At 42.4% G+C, this 16969-nt stretch overlaps 1 protein-coding gene across 7 annotated transcripts in view; it reads right to left on the bottom strand.

Moving 5' to 3' along the window:
- The window catches only part of TRIM24 (tripartite motif containing 24), a 172895-nt gene that overhangs the window by 58357 nt on the left and 97569 nt on the right, over positions 1 to 16969 (bottom strand). For 5 of the 7 annotated variants that reach the window (XM_069003209.1, XM_069003205.1, XM_069003206.1 and 2 more), the window contains one exon: positions 15543 to 15666. In XM_069003209.1, the coding sequence (XP_068859310.1) occupies positions 15543 to 15552 (10 nt within the window). In that variant the 5' untranslated portion in view covers positions 15553 to 15666. Of the gene's footprint in view, positions 1 to 343; positions 769 to 15542; positions 15667 to 16969 lie in introns of those variants that run through there. The other 2 variants (XM_069003208.1, XM_069003203.1) reach the window with 2 other exon arrangements.

Raw genomic sequence — 16969 nt, 5'->3', positions numbered from 1 at the left:
AACACAGAGAGGTCCTGGGAAAGCACAATAGTTCTGCCTTCCCTCCGAGGTGGGAAATTTAAAAAATAACGATTAAAACAAACCAAACCAAAGCACAACCCCGCCGCCAGCCTTGGCGCTGGCGAGCAGCGAGCACAGCCCGTCCCGACAGCTCCGTGCCCCAGCAGCTCCGCGGCCGGGCACCCCCACCCCGCCCACAGCACCCGGTCGCGACAGCTCCCCGTTCCCCGCACCAATCGCGACTCACAGGCCTCCGGGTTGCGGGGTGGAGGGGGCAGCAGTCCTCAGCCAGGCGCTCACGGGCCAGGCAGGCAAGGGGGGGTACGGCAGAAGGGCCACTTACCGGGCGTGCAGTGCAGGGGTGAGGCCGGCGAAGAGACGGGCGAGGAGGGAGGCGCGGCCGGTGGCGGCTCCTTGGGGGCGGCGGCGGCCGCGAGGGTCAGGACGGGGGGCAGCATGAGGTACCGGTCGGGCTGCGGCAGGCAGCGCTGGCACACTGAGTGCAGGCAGGGCAGCAGCTTGGGCCGCCGGCTCTGGATGGGCTGCCCGCACACGCCGCAAGTGTCCAACAGGTTGAGCGGGGCCGCGTCCCCGCCGCGCTCCGCCGGGCCCTGCCGGCTCTCGGCCTCGTTCTCCCCGCTCAGCGCCGCCGCCGCTGCCCCCGGTCGCTCCGCCGGGCACGGCCCCCCCGCCACCGCCGCCGCTACCGCCGCTGCCGCCTCTTCCATTGTCCTGCGCCGGCCGCCGCCGGAGAGCCGAAGGGAGGCGGGGCAGCCCCGCCGCTTCCCGCCCGCGCCGCCACCGCCTCCCGGCCCCCGCCCCGCGCGGTGTTTGTGTGCCCGCCCCGGCAGCGGCCGCCCCGCCGCGCCCGCCGCCAACGACCGCCCGCGGCCCGCCCCGCCCCGCCCCGCCGGGACCGCGCCCCCGCCCCCGCTACGTGCGGCGAGCGCTGCCCCGCCCGCCCCGCAGGAACCGGCCCGGCGGCCGCGGAGCCCCGCCCCGCCCCGCGAGCCCCGCCCCGTCCTGGGAGCACCGCCTTCTCCCCGGCATCAGTGACCGCCCTCTCTCGGCTGGGTGGCAAGCTGGCTCTGTCCGGGTGAGACGAAGGGCGGGAAGTTCCTCTTGAATATGAGGAAAAACTTCTTTACTGTGCGGGTGACTGTGCTCTGGAATAGGTTGCCCAGAGAGGGTATGGAATGTCCCTCACTGGAGATGCTCAAGAACCGTCTGGACACAATCCTGTGCGATGTGGTCTAGAATGACCATGATTGAGACAGGAGGTTGGGCCAGATAACCCATTGTTGTCCCTTCCAACCTGACCCATTCTGTGATTCTGTGAAAGACCTTTGTCCCTTGGACAGGGCATTAAAAGAGGTTGCCCTTCTCCCTGCCCTGTGTGCAGATGGCTTGGTGGATCACAGCAATACCACCACATGCAGCCACGGTACCTGACTGAAGCTAACTGGTGATTCTGAACAACTGAACAACTGAAAAGATACAACAGGAAAGTACAATTCTGGTTTAGACACAACATTTTATTTAATCAAAGGCGTTAAGTATTGTTCTGGTGAGACACTGGAACAGGCTGCCCAGAGAATTTGTGAATGCCCCATTCCTGGAAGTGTTCAAGGCAATGTTGGACTGATACTGAAATCAGCTAGAAAACAAACTTTCTAACACAATTTTGAGTATGAGACAGCAGACATTCTTTACTACTGCACTGGACACATAGAAAGATAGCTCCATTAATCTGATGTGTGTCCTGAAGGTACAACAAGGTATTTATTCCATCATGATCATACATATTGATTACAGTGTACTTCCTGCCTAATACATAAACATCACTTTTCATAGAATTTGCATGCGGCTGCCTCCTACTGGAAGTCCTTTAATGGTCCTAGAGGGTTGTCTGAAGGGGTCTTAGGTGGTTGTGCTCACTGAGGGCCCCCACTGTTACAGATGACCTTTCCTTGAACTTCTCTTGGGGCATGCGCTGTTGCCTCTTGTTACATAAGTGTGCCAAAAAAGCCACTATATTCCTCATTATCTGTTTATCTACTGGTTCCAGCTACATTTATCATCCTGTGTGCACTTTTACATTCTTTTATCTTTTCTTGTTAGTTGGTCTTTAAGCTCTATCCAGCAACTTCAGGGAAACGGAAAATTTCTGTTCTCTTTGTTATCTACCAGGACAGGAGTTTGAGCAACCTGGTCTAGTGGAAGGTGATGTGCCCATGGTAGGGTGAGGTGGAAGCAGATAATATTTAAGGTCTCTTCCAACCCAAATTCTGTGAGATTCTGTGAAGTATGCATGCAGACACAGAGCATTGCTTACACATTGGTCAACCATAAACTGATCCAAGCTCCTCAGAATATTCCAGATGTCTGTGCCTAAATTCCCAGAGCAGCTAGTGTACTTCCCACTTCCTTGCAATTTCATCAAGACCCTAACATCGGTCCCATAATAAATAGGACCATAAAAAAAGCTGTACATGACAAAATACGAATTTCTTCAGCACAAGGAACAACTGTGTACAGGAGCATTGTCATGATTCAGCATGTCTCACATGCATAATTTATCATGATAACAGGAGAACGATACTACAGGTTGTTTTGGGGATGAGGAACGGATTTGGCTTTACAAGCAATTGTTAAGAGGGAAATGTCATTCTCTGACTGTCAGTGGAGGAGACGAGCCATGCATTCTCAACCCTTGACCTGCCAACACATAGGGAAAAAATGCCTCCAGAAGCAGTCTCCTGAAGTACACCTTCTGTCTTGCAGTTCAGCTACCTCTGTCTCTTTGCTAAGAGTCGCAAAGTGGTAGGATAAAGCCTTGTAGTTCTCTTTCCTGCCCCCCACCGGTTTAGCTATCCAACGCCCTATGATGATGTGCTAACAATCCATTGTGACAGGAGCTAACAGGCTGAGAGCATGCAACTGTGAATGATGTAATGGGTTCTGGAATTAAAGTCAGGGAGAGTAGTACAGGTTCTGCAAGGTGAAAATTATCAAAAACGACATTAGAAAGGGTCTGTTGGGGAACAGGCAACAACTGGAGAATGGTTGATTAGTATTAAGAGCAAGCATGATCAGAAACCCAGTAAGTAATACATTTGTGAGGAGTAATAGCAAGTCATAAGATCATCAAACTAGGTGGCTTCTGTAACTAGTATAAACTATTTCTCTAACAGATGTCAACACAGGAAAATAGCAATACTGTGTAATGGTACAAAGATCACCCTGTGAAGGAACAGAGCAGACACTTCGTTGCAAACGATGATCCCCTGAGGCAGTGTCCCAAAGATTAGTAAAATAATAGGATTATGTTTCCTGCAAAATTTGTTTGCTTGGGATGTTTGCAAAGCTCGCTCAAACTGTGCTGTAAAATCTGTAGTTGCATGGCATCTGAACATCATCTGATTTAAAATGAAAGTTTGAACTTGCATAATTTGAATTTAAGGACGAACTAAATGGAGGAACAGAAAAAACCACCCTGAGAGAACTAATCATTCAGTACATGAAGACAAGGGAGTGAGGGAAAAAGCTTTTAAATGTAACCACATTGTTTAGACAAAATGTGACAACGATCCGTGAAAGAAGTGGCATCCCGTTATAGTCACTTGGGTGCACGGCTTTTGGCCACAGCTACACCACACCTGGCCACCAGGAAACACAGGCAGAGCTGGCTTGGGGCTGTTGGAAAAGGTCACGTAGACAAGCCCACAACGGGGCAATATGTGCTGTACTTGCTTTAGTCTGAAAACATCTGATGGTTTTGTGTAGTTTCTGAGAAGACAACTTTTTGGGCTCTCCAGTGTTTCACTGGAATGAGTCAAACCAATGAAGAAAGAATGAAGATGGTGACAAGATGATAGCTAGAAATCAAGATGACTAGCTACAGGAAACATCCAGAAGCTGAGGTTGCTTCCCTCTTCCACACTCACAAGAACTTCAAAGCTTGCTCTGCTACTCGTTACCTCTGTTCACAATTTGTGAGTTTTACTACATCCTCTGCTTCTTCTGGACATCCCATTTAAAGCAAATTCCAGAAGCATTTTGCCTTCTGTTCAGATACACACTTTGTGGCTGCAATCTAGATCTTTGCCATTTGTAATCTACATTCCTGTGATATACTCCACAAATGTTATCATTCAGAAACTTCAGCTGCAGAAAGAAATGGCTGCCAGCTGCACTGAAGAACTTCTCAATGGAGATCTCATAACTAGAAGCTCTTTGCACTTAGAATTTACTTGCTGGCTCTAATTTCCTCCTTTTGTCCCTGGTTCAGTTTGTCTCTTCCCTGTATTTCTAGATTTTCTAGCAGTCAGTCACTTGGCCTTACAAATGCAGCCCTTCCCAGATTGTCCCTAAACATCAACATGTGCATTTCCTCCTCTTAAAACAGCCATGTGACACTAAAGAGTCTCTTTCCAAAGGTTTGGGGTTTTTTCCAGACCAAAATAAAGCCGTGGGGCTTTGCAGTGTGACAGCTCAATTTAACCTTTATGTGGCAACAGTGAAGGAGGTGGGGAGGAGACTCAGTACTCCACATGTGTCATTGAAAAATGCTTTTGCCACAGAAGTCATCCAAGATGTAGATCTGGCAGCTTTTTGGCCAGGCTGTATTACAGCAACATGAAGCAGTCACTGGGAGGATGAATATGCAGAATTTACTGGTCTGTGTTCTTTTGAGAAATGGACATCTTAATATATGGTTGGTTTTCCTGTTGAGCGAAACCCGTAAAATATAAAATATATTCACTGGAAGCAAGATAAATGCATTAGGAATTCATGGTTAGGGAAATGTAATATATTAACCTTTCCAGCAACAGTGAAGAAGGAGAACTTTACATACTAAAACATCTGGAACAACCAATGGTTGAGCATAGTGCCTCACTAGCTCTTATGGTTGAATTAGAAATTAATCTAGAATACGGCTTAGATCTGTAGGCTGCCTTTTGGCCACAATCAAGAACCCATCAAGCTGTAGTAAACTACTACTTTTCCTTTCAGTAAGGAGAGGGTGAGAAAAACCTCAGGTTCAGGTAATTTTCTTAGGATTCCCACCTTTCTGTTTTCTATACTTCACTCACCTAACATACACAGACACACACATAAAACTTTTCTTCCAGGCTGGAGGATAGTTTCTTGGAAACCTTTTTTGTGTCCTATTATATATGCTCTTTAGCCAAATAAAATATTTCTCCAGCACCTGGCAAATAACAACGGACACTTTCACAACTGAGAAGAGATTCACTTGACCAGTTTCAGCTGGAAGCTCACCAGAGATAAGGCTGGATCCAGCACTCTGGAGTGGGCCAGCTGCCATGTCATGTTTCCAGTTCTCCACCCAGCATGCCTTCACTGTAAACTATGGAATAACATCACCTCTGCACAGTTTCCTATTGATCTCATGGTCAGAGAAGACACTGCTTTTGTAAATTAACCCTGGGTTCATCCTGTTAGATTTCCTTTCAGTGAAAAGGAGCTTGCCTAAATGGAGAAGCAACAGGCCAGTTCTGAACGCCCAGTATTAGATAAAAAATGATGAAAATGACTGTGGTATTCACAGACTCTTTTTCTTCCAAAAGATATTTTTTAGGGTTCACTATCGTAGAAAGTACCACAAACACGTGGAAACAGCCTAGATATACATGAACATATCCCAGTTAATGTCTCCCAACAGTGCTCTATCCACTTGTTTTATCAGTCACTTACAGGTAGCATCTCTAATTCCCAATGGACCTTTGGAACCCTGTGTCTCTCCTAGGGATGAGGAGGATGCTAGGCCTGTCCATATAGAGATGCTGTGGTTCAAAATTTAACCTCTTCCCCTTCAAAAGTCCCTGTGCTCCCTGGCTATGCAGCATCAATGGAAGTGGGGCATCCCAGGGTAACAAGCACAAATCAGCTCTGATAATTTAAGAATGCAACTGCAAGCTAACCTCTGATGAGTTAAACCCAGATATTCAACCAAATAATCAGGCCAACAGACCATATTCCTAAATTATCACAGGCCAGCTCCAAATCTGTCATATTCAGTTTCTTTTCTGACACATAAAAGGCCAGAAATATCTTTCTGCAGCAGCATAAGTAACCTCATTGGGTATTAGACTCATTTCAAGGAACTTGGGAATTGCCCAGTGGGGGCCACAGCTTCTGTTGATGAATCTCAGTAATTATAAAGCAGGGGGTATAGTTGTATCACCTGTGGCTTCGAAATTCAGTAATAATTGATTGCTTTGCTCCCTAACTGCATGAGCACTTCCCTTGCCCTGTCTCAACGATCCTTGAGGGTGCCTCCCAACTCAGCATATCCTGTGATTCCTTATCTCATGAGGGTTTCCTACTCAGGTTTTTGTTAGCATTGTTGCTAGAGCAAAATGAAGCACTGCCAGCTCCTGGTAAGGTATGAACAAAACAACATTTCCTCAAGTCACCTGGCTCTGCTGGGAGACTGTAATCCACCACGGTGAGATTCTGCCCTGACTTCATTCCTGAAAAGGGACTTCGTAGTCTTCCTTTTGAGGGAGAATGGAGGAGGAAAAATGTTGCTTTAACAGTCAGGTAGTAGGTGAATGCACATGGAAAAGAAGCCCTGCATGATATCTTTTCACTTCCCTAGCATGAGTCTTTAGCTACAAGGAGAATCAAAGATTCTCTTAACAAAAAGGTTCCCAGGTTTCAGAATGTGCACTTCCATTCAGATTGGGAAAGAGTTTCCCCAAATTTAAAATAATTTTAAAGAGAAGTATTGCAACATAGTCTGGATTTGATTAAAAGTTATGCTTTCAATACATGTATTTTGTTTGGATTTTGATATTTCATTTATTACTATGTTAAATAAATTATATACTGCCACATGAAGTATCTGGAACTTTTTTCCTCCAAAAGGAGGAAAAGACACAAAATTGCTAAAACTTTTACTTCAACCTTACAGTTTTCTAAAGCATTTTTATTTAAAAAAAGAGAAAGAAAAAAAAAATCCCCAAACCTCTGCGGACTGCAAAGGAAGATGGTCATTACCTCATTACTGCTATTCCTACTGTCACCTCCCTTGCTGACCCCACCTGTTTTTCAATAATGCCTTCACAGGCTGTGCCATTTTTTGCCCAGAGAACTTTAAATACCCACAGTAGGTACATTTTGTTCTCTTCTTAGTCTTATTGAGCATCAGAGGTTTGTTTTCCCTCTTGTTGACAGCAGATCACATAAAATTACTAAAACCAGTCCAGGACCAAAAACACATTAATTTTCACTTCTCTTCTGAAAAGTAACCATATAATGCAGTTATGCAATCACATATTTCTTTTCCTAGTGATTTTGAGGTCAAATATACTCACTTAATAAAGGGTATTTTTAAAAGTATTATTCTATCTGTTAAGCCTCTGCAGCTTGCAATTTAAAGGTCATAATATTCCTTCCTGATCAACACTAACTCCTAACAAACCCTTATTTTTGACCAGAAAGTCCCTTTCTTTCAACTTAGGCTTTCAGAGGCATCTACATGAATTACATTAAGGAATCAGTTGGGAGGAATAGGATCTCTCTCTTTCACTTCATTTTAAATATTGCATATATTCAGAAATGCCCTACTTTGCACACAGGCATTACATCTGTGTGAAGGATTTGCTTCAGTGTGACTAAATTGATTTTGCTGCATCATTGCACATTTGCCTAATGTCAACAAGGCCTTTACTGTTGGCTATGCTGAACTAACAGGAATAGAAAAGTGGCATTGAAAACTTTCTTTAACGCTGTTTGGAGATAGGATTCTGCCTATACCTACAGGGAAAATAAGAAGGGTTGGTTTGCTTTCACATGTTGCTGTTTTTAGACAGTTGATTTTCAAAAAAAGCAAAGCTTATTAGAAAATTTAGAGTCTATCAGTTTAAATCAAAGGAGCATGCCACAAATTTCCTAGCAGAAAGATAAACTAATCTTATCTTGGGTACTAAAATTTTTATTTGCAGTGGTAACTAACTAGTAAATAAAATGTTCAGCTCTTCAAAAGCCTCTGAGGTATTTTGAGTTTCTCTCTCATTGTGTCCCAAGGGTTGTGCCCACAACTAAACCAAACCCACACTGGATAACAGGCTCCAGGACCAGCTGGAGCCAACCAACTCTTCTGTTTTATTACACAACTTCTCTGAACAGCCCTGAATAGAGGGTGGGACAACAAAATAGAGGATAAACAAGTCACAATCCTGGTTAAAAGCCATGGTGGATAGACATAGGACTGTGTTACTTGGAATAACACCTTCTGAGTCCTTCAACCATCTGTGTCTGGATAGACCTCAAGACTGCTGCACAGAAATTTCAAGACTCTTGCCTGGCCTCTCAGCTATGAAAGTCCTCTTTGCCATAGGAGACATGGCACTATGACTCATTTCAGCCCCAAGACATGAGGGATGAGGTATCCCAAGCTTCTCTCTGATTTGTTCATTCTGCCATCACTATCTTTGGTATTAATTCTTAGGGGATTATATGATAATGTAACTATTTCTGGTATTAATTCTTAGGGTATTATAATGAAGTTAAAGGGAGTAGATATATATAGGCCCTTTGGATAGATAATATCTAAACCCCACACATTTTGCTCTCAGTTACCTCAAGATGTTTATGGATCTAGGCAAATGCTGAACACCTAAGAGCATTTCCATTTTTTAAATCTTTGTGTTTGGTTAATATCTGGGGGAGAAGGCTGGGAGATAGGCAAAGTTCACTTTGCCTTTGCTTTTCCACATGCAATTTCCAGCTGTACAGAAATTCCTTCCTGGGGTTACGATGTGATATACAAATCTTTTGGCAACAGTGCCAGTGATGAAGTGGTGCCACTTCAGCTGCTCGAATGTTCAGTCATGCCCTGAACACAGCACTGCTACGTGTTCCAGTTTTTTAGTGGGGGAGGGGGTTATCATACTTTGTTGGCTGCAGGAAAGAGAATCTGCAAAAATCAATGACTATGCTAGTGGCAGCTCTCCTGTGTCCCATCACAAGAGAGTTACAGAGCATTGATGGTACCATGATGTCCACTTTGCAGCTTCTCAGTCATGCTTGCCTCTGGATTTAAAATAAAGGGGTGATTCTTAATTGCACTTACGATCAGAAATTGAAGGTGTTATGGCTGATACCAGCTTTTATACCTGTTGACTCGTTTTATTTAAAATTTCTAGTATTATTAGAGGAGTAAAAATGAAGCTTCAACTATGAGCCTTCAGAAGTTCTGGTAAGGAGGGATAAATAGCCATATATCAAGCATATTTCAGCTAGATTTCCTATGAAACCATGAACCTGCTGATACACCCCTTCGAAATATTTCTACCAAGTACTGTCATATTCTACCCCTCTTAAATTACAACCTCAGTACATTTTTTTGCTCATGTTTGGAGCAGTCAGCACTGTGCAGCCGTACAATACTGTGACAAAACCTGCTCCTTCACTCGTGTTTCCATCCTAAATCTAACGTGAGAAAAGCAAGCAGAGTTTGACCCTAAACTGGAGATCTTTGCCAAAAGAAGCTATGTATTACAGTCACAGGAACCTGACCTCCAGATCTGTGGAGCTGCATATTTATGATTTTCCGGTGCTTGAATAGATTTTAAAATAAGCCAGTCTGTAAATACAAGTGAAAATCTAACTGCAGCGTTAGGAAATTGTGCAATGCAGCATTCCAGATCTGCTTTCTTCATAAATCGATAGAACTCTGGGCAATATGTAAGTAAATAAATGCTTAATTTATTTCTTGTACTTCTATTCAAACAAGTCATACCCTAAAGGAACATTTTAGTAACATGTCAAGAGTATAATGAATTTTAATATATTTTTAGAGATTATCATTTGACATTTCAGGATACAGGATCAAAGATTATGGTTCATGCATCAGAGACATATTCTGGACTTAAACACATCTGGATGGAGTTTATAGATATACACACGTACACATATATATATAACATACATATCTATATTTTATATATGTACATGTATCAATCACATACTTCCCTGGGGAGAACAGTCTATAGCTCTGTTTGCATTTGCACAGAAATTGCATTTTCCTGTCCCATGGGCCTGTTGTGAGGGACCTCAAATACTGAGGTATCTCACATACTGTTGTAATTGGAAATCATATTAAATGTGCAGCAGGCAGATATCCTAAATGTTAAAATGAAGTTGGAACTCAGAAGTAATTTCTAATTTGCCATTATCATCATCTAGTAAAATATTAAAAGAAGGAGAATATTGCAATTTTTTTTCCAGGTCTCAAGTAATAACTGTGTATTTTTGCCCTGGGAGACAACTCACAGCTAATGACATAATTTTCATTTCAGATATTGACCAAAGCAAAAATTTCCCAAGTTATTACTCCTACAGAGATTACACTGTATTATGAAGAACATAGCAAGGATACTTAAAATTCAGATTCTCAGAAAATATGGTTCAGCATAACTCCACTAAAGGAGCTAGAACTAGACCAAGTTGGAATTCCTGACAGTCTGTCACAGTGTTCCTACCCACAGTTTCACAGTTACTGAAACCTTAGTTCACCTTTACAAAACACATCATTTTATTTCTTAGTTTCTGCTTGATTAATCACAGGTGAGTGACAAACTGAGAAGAATTAATGTAAAACCAGATATGAATAGCAGCAGTATCAAGCAATGAACATGACAACTCTTTTTCCCTAGAGAGAAACTGAACAACCAAAATAGGAGTGGTCAAAGAAATGTACATTAGCTTAAAAACCCCCACCATTTTCTGATAAAAGGAGGTAGCTGTGATAAAACTACGTAACAGCATAATCAGTTGTCCACTGATTTGTAAAAGATAACATAGAAGTTGCTTTAAATTATTTCTAGTTGCCCATTAGACCAGTGCAGAATTTTTTCCATTCTGTAGTTTTCTACGGTTTTGCCCTGATATGAATACTAAGTAGCTCAAGTTAATGATTCCTCTCTTGCCACTGGAATGATGCCAGTCCAACACCTTTCACAGTTTCAGGTGCATTTGTTAATGCTTTGTGTTCATTTTCCTACCTCATTTTTCTTACATACATTCTTTTGCATTACCAAAGAAAAAAATCATCTATTATCATTGTCAGTATCTGTTTCCAATGTCTGCAGAGAGTAGGAGCCCTCCGATATTTTTTCCTGAGTGTATTTACTGTTAATATTCCATTTCAGTCTTTCCATTTCTTTACTCACATTTTGCCACACTTCACTGCCTTCTTCCCAATGTTGCTGCATTCTTGTTGCAGCCTCTAAGATTCCCCCCAGTGTTGTGCTAGCTCGGTGCTGACTGCTATGTAGCAATCACATCCCAACAGCATTACAGGGCTGTGTCAGATCAGAGACACGCTGGAGTCATATCAGATGTACCACACTCTTCTTATACGGTTGCCTATGAGGTGCAGTAGCTGAGGCACAGAGTTCTATTAAGAAAAATGCCTAAGGACTTTTAGAGGAAATATAGGGAGCTGAAGAAAACCAATGTTTCAAATAAAAGAGAAGGGTCTCTTCCATTTAACAAGGTAGTGGGAAAAAGAAACTGTGTTAGTGATATTGCAAGCCACTGAAAATTGAGTGATTCAGACTTAGAAGCAGCCAATGATTACCTCTCATATATACCTTGGTCTTGGTGAAAGCACTATTTCAGTCCTTCCCTCTTTAGGCTGTGGTTCTGTGGCCATACCAGCTTGGCAGAGGCTGGAAATGTAATCAGGCAGTGCAAGGAAACAAGGCAGATGTGCACCTATGCTTTGGGGTCCATAAGAGCTGGTGTATTGTGTCTGAAGAGTACTGAGAACTTTCTGTGATCTGCTCAGCCAGAGCTGATGCTGTGTGTTGGGTTAAAAGTCCTTCCTCTTGGGTTGCACAGGGAGCATGGCTTAGCTCAAAGGGGAGAAGAGGAAAAGAAGATAACAGCCCAGGGAGAAACACTCCATCTGTTTGCCCAGACTAGGAGCCTGGAAATCAAAAAGGCTGCACACATTTCAAGTAGATTTCTCTGAAAGAGGGAGAGAACTGCTTTATGGCTTACAGTAATAGGCTGTTTTTCATGGATTCTAATGTTTAACACAAAATAGAGAAGGAAAAAAAAAAAGAGAAGAAAAACCTTATTTGACCAACCCGTAATTCTTTTCCAATGGACTTTAAATGTTTAAGTGGAAAGAGATATCCCTGGCTAGCCTTCCATAGCCTGAACATGGAAATAAATATAACTTTTCTATAATGATTTGCTCCAGCACATCCTTAAACAACTGATTGCTCTGTTTTGTTTGATAATTAGTAGATAAAAATATTAAAAATGAACCAGAGACAAAATAAAATCTGCACATGAGTATATAGCAAGAGGGAAGAGAAAACCATGTTGACTGAACAATATGGAATAAAAAGAGAATAGATATTTCCATCATTTTCTTATTTACAATCATATGGAGAAATCTTTCAAGTACAGAAAATGCCCTGTCTTATAGATTTTGTTCCACAGCTTATCATTACAGAATAGTTTCCCAAATATCAAGTAAAAATAAATTTAGGGGAAAAAAAATATTACTTCATGGTGTCCATTCAAGAATTCTGCACAATACAGTGGCAGTAGACTGCCATCCTCTTACGTAAATATATAAAGTATGCCAAGGAAAAAGAGTGTTGGTAAACGTAATAGTTAATACACCATCTATTGTTCTGATAGTCACCGAGCATCCCTAGAAATTAGGTGCATTTCTATTCAACCATCACAATTTCCCTTTCCCTTCAGCCCTATGAGTACTAACTGGAATGGCAGGGCAGGAGTTGATTATGCAGCTTTGGCAGCGAATTGGTTTGTATCCAAACATAAAATGAGTTGTCTTGCACAATGATGCGAGGGGATTTAACTTTGCTGAGTCAAATTTCAGTAAAGCAAACAGACCCAGAGGGTCAAATGAATTAAAGGTACTGTGTCACTGTAACAAAATTATATTGCTAAACAAGCTTTGGATAGGGTTTGAGGTTTCAAATGCTTGTTTATTCCTGTGGCAATATGGATCACACAAAATCTTTTAAACCCTTTGTTAAAGATAGAAAAATATAAGGGAAAAAAAGAAGAATAAAAGTACTTAGAATGCAGAAAAATAAGGCTTTAATTTTAAAACTCCAATTTTCATTCACTATTTAAAGTCTATGTGAGAAAAGCACCATTCTTTAACAGGCTTAGATATAGTAAGAAAGACAAAGAATTGGGTTTTCTATTTCAGAAAAGAGAGTTATTCAGTTCACTGAGATAGGCTGGAACTTCTACTGGAGCTGTTGACAGAACCAGTCCTCCCCTGGAGAGACATGGTCGTATGGGCAAGGGACAAAGACAGCACAAGAGCTGCAGGGGCAGGGAACTCAGCCTCTCTCTCTGGTGTTGGCACTGAATAGCAAATTCATTGCTAGAAAAACTTCAGGACAACCTATTGACTGTTGGTTACATGGAAACATGGAAATTGCAGCAATGCCCTGCTGTCTCTAACATAGCTTTTTGGAAGCTGTTAACAGCATCACAGCAGCTCTCCAAAGGACATATCTTTAATGTTTCAAGCAGATTTTTCTCAAACAGAAAACAAAGGGAAACACACGTGAAAAAAGAAAGAACCAGCAAGAGAAGGAAAAGCACAAACCAGCCAGTTGTGCTTCTGCCACCTACCTATCTTTCTGCAGTTTGGATCAAATAAAGCATCCTTGCAGCTCAAGATTTGGGTCACCAGGGAGTCAGAATAGCCCACCCACTCATGATTTTGCTCATTAACAATGTTTACCGTATCAATTTTGCCCCTGTGATGGTCACAAAAAACAGTCGGTTCTAGGAGTGTGTCCTCCACACACACCACCCCCCTCTCCCATGCAGACTTTGAATGTGATTTATCCTAAGATAAGAACACCAGGTGGGAATTGCAGGAGGAACTGTCTGGATGCTTGCATAATTAATGCATTCCAGAGATGGGGGAATGGTGACGATTGTGATTGACCTTGGTACACGTGGGCCTGCAAAAGGGTACAAAATGCTCCTGGAGACTGGGCCAACTGGGCAAACTGATCTCCAGAGCTTGCAGGGCAGCTTCCAGGTGGATCCCACCCCAGCAGGGACACCTGCAAGGGTACATCCAGCCCGAAGATGGGAACACTCCGTTTTGGACAGGGGAGTAACAGGGCTAAGATCCAGCCACATGTGGAGATAAAATCCTCAAGTAGCTCCGTGGGTGCTTTGCTGCTTTGCAATTGTGCTTTCTGCAAACCTGCACGTTTCCAGCTGTACCTGCTTATGTTACAGCCCTTTAGACCTGCTGGTATTATACAGTGCATTGGCAATATTTAGGTACTGTATTAGCAATAAATCTCATCATAATCACCCACATTATCAGTGTCATACTTCTTGCACCTGACTGAAGAGTCTTCTCTCAACTGCTCTGCCAGAGCACTGCTGAGTCTAGTCTCACTTTTTTTTCTCTTTTCTGGACGTGATTCCAGCATAGTCCTTGGGGCTTTTCATTGGGTCTTGTTTTCTTAAAGAAGCTGTCATTTTGTGTTTAATTCTCACTGATCTTTGCAAATTGTTTTATGTAACAGTCTGAGCTGTACACTGGTCACCTTGAACTACTTAGAACATAGGCCTTGGCACAATAGGATCTAATTTTTCTTGTTTGCAAGGACATTCCTTATCTTCTCTAAGGAATAAAAGTCTGTATTGTGGTCACTAAAGATATTAGAATGCTTTTTATAAGATTAAATGCATTAATACCACTGTCCTGTCTAAACAATATGAAATTGTATCATTCAGGACTTTTTACTTGACATATATTCTCAAGGGGAACTAGTGTAAAACAATTCAGACATGTCTGACAGGCTGTAGGGGAAAATGTGCTGTGGTTAAAAATTCTGGTGTTTTCTGTGACAAAGCCTACATCTTGCAAGTTTGGTGTAACGACTTAAAAGCTGATAGAAGACAGATTTTGTGTCAGTGACAGGTATTTGAAAAGTCACTCTGTGTGTTTAATAAAGATGACTTTGATTTCAACAGAACACTTTCCTAAAAGGTTTCATTTGCTGTGGATGGACATGAGCTGTAAGAGGTCTAGTCAACAAAGGAAAAGCAGGGGTCTCCCTTCCTCAGGTCCCAGCAACACAGATGCCCAAATCAAGAGTACAGAGCTGTTAAAATGCACTGTGAAGAACTTCTCAGACAGAGATACTGGATACCAAACTTACTCTAGATGAGAAATGGCATCATAAGAAGGAATTGGGGAGTTAGGGTGGTCCAGCCAAGTAGATTGGAAGCAAAGAATGTCATATTGGGGAGTGAGCAAAGAGCTAATGAGATTGGGAGATCAGGAGCTGGGATCCATTGTGACTTCCTATAGAAGAAGATGGGGTCTGGAATGAAGTGGGGAAAGAAAAGGGACAAGGATGGTGAGAGGCTGGAGGAGACACAGTGGGTTACCTTATATCTGGAATATACATCTATCCAGTTACTTGCCATCCCAGCCAACAAGCAAATCCTCAGTTCATGTTTCTCACCAGTGCCCATCAGCAATCCTCTTCTGGGAGTGCTTTACTCAGAGGATGACAACCTGTGACTGGTAGTGGCAGTCCATTAACTCAATTAGCAGAAATCTGTGCTGATACTGCAGTTGTTCATCTGCTGAGGAGAACAAGGAACCAGGATAAAATTAATCTCTTTCCAGCTTGTTTTAATTTTTCTTTTTTTTCTGTTTAAGAAAATAAATAAAGAATTTGTTAAAGAACATTACTGAGATTGCTAAGTAAAGCAATTGAAACAGGAAAGAGAAGAATCAAATAAATTATGTTTATTCTGCTTAATTAATTTTTTCTAATGTGATATTAGGAGCTTATCTCCCTGCTTATCCCATTCTGGTCCGATAAGTAATTAGCCCAAACTCATTTAGAGCGGTGAATATGCTAATACAACATAAATATTTCTTCCAGTATGGTTTTTTTCATGTATTTGCTATACAGGCTTATTTTGCGCTCTCTGTTAGTACAGTGGAAAAACAAGAATGCAACTGTGCAGTCACCCTGATTTATCTGTTCTGGACATTGTGCCTGCTGCCCTTACATTTAATCTCAGGCTGTGCAGTCTCTTCACAGACTCTCTTCTCTCTGGTCACAGACTCTTTCCATCTCTGCGTGAGATCTAGAATATTTTGGAAGTGACTTATGGAACAATAATGCCATGGTAATTTCCTCAGATATTTCCAAAATACAAAGGACCCTTTGCTCACTCAGAGGAGTAGCTTATTGCTGCCTAAGAGGAAAATGGAAAGCTAATAATATTTTTCAAAGGAAAATAGGGGCCCATATTTGTGTCTTGGCTCGCATTCCCTCTCTCTTTGAAACAAGCCTTAATGTTCCAGCTTACGTAAGCTATGGCTGAACCTGCCAGATCAGCCTAGAGAAACAAGGTCTCCTATCAAAACTTATTGTTTTCAGACATGAAATTAATCCAGTATTAATTAAAGAAAACTACTGAAATTGTTGGAGAGTCTTAGCTGTTCCCAGTGCTTGCGGCTGCTCCACCCAACCAGTAACCTGCACAAGGGCAGAGCTGCAGCTGGAACCCGAAGGAGAAATCGTTTATTAGCAAATTTCAACAAAAGGTGGACATTGTCCAGTTGTTCTCTGTGGCAGGGGCTCTCAGCATGGAGCTGGCTGTCATGGCCATAGGACCAGTGCACAGGAGGAGGTGAGGCAGGGCAGGCAAGAATGCCACTTGCTTAATTTTGTCCCCAGTTAGTGCTGGGAGCTTATCTCCACCTCTTGTCACAGCCCGGCCTGTTAGGGAATTAACCCAACCTCATTTACATCAGAGAATATTCTAATACAGTCTAAGTATGTCTTTCAGTCTATAATTGAATGCTCTAATTATATAACAAATTTGAATGTCACAATGTGGATTTGCTTCATCACAGCTGTGTTCTGGGACC

Source organism: Aphelocoma coerulescens, chromosome 1A (genome assembly GCF_041296385.1).
Source record: "Aphelocoma coerulescens isolate FSJ_1873_10779 chromosome 1A, UR_Acoe_1.0, whole genome shotgun sequence".
Lineage (NCBI taxonomy): Eukaryota > Metazoa > Chordata > Aves > Passeriformes > Corvidae > Aphelocoma > Aphelocoma coerulescens.
Note: the sequence above shows the minus strand (reverse complement) of the source record. Positions and strands in the feature narration are given on the sequence as shown.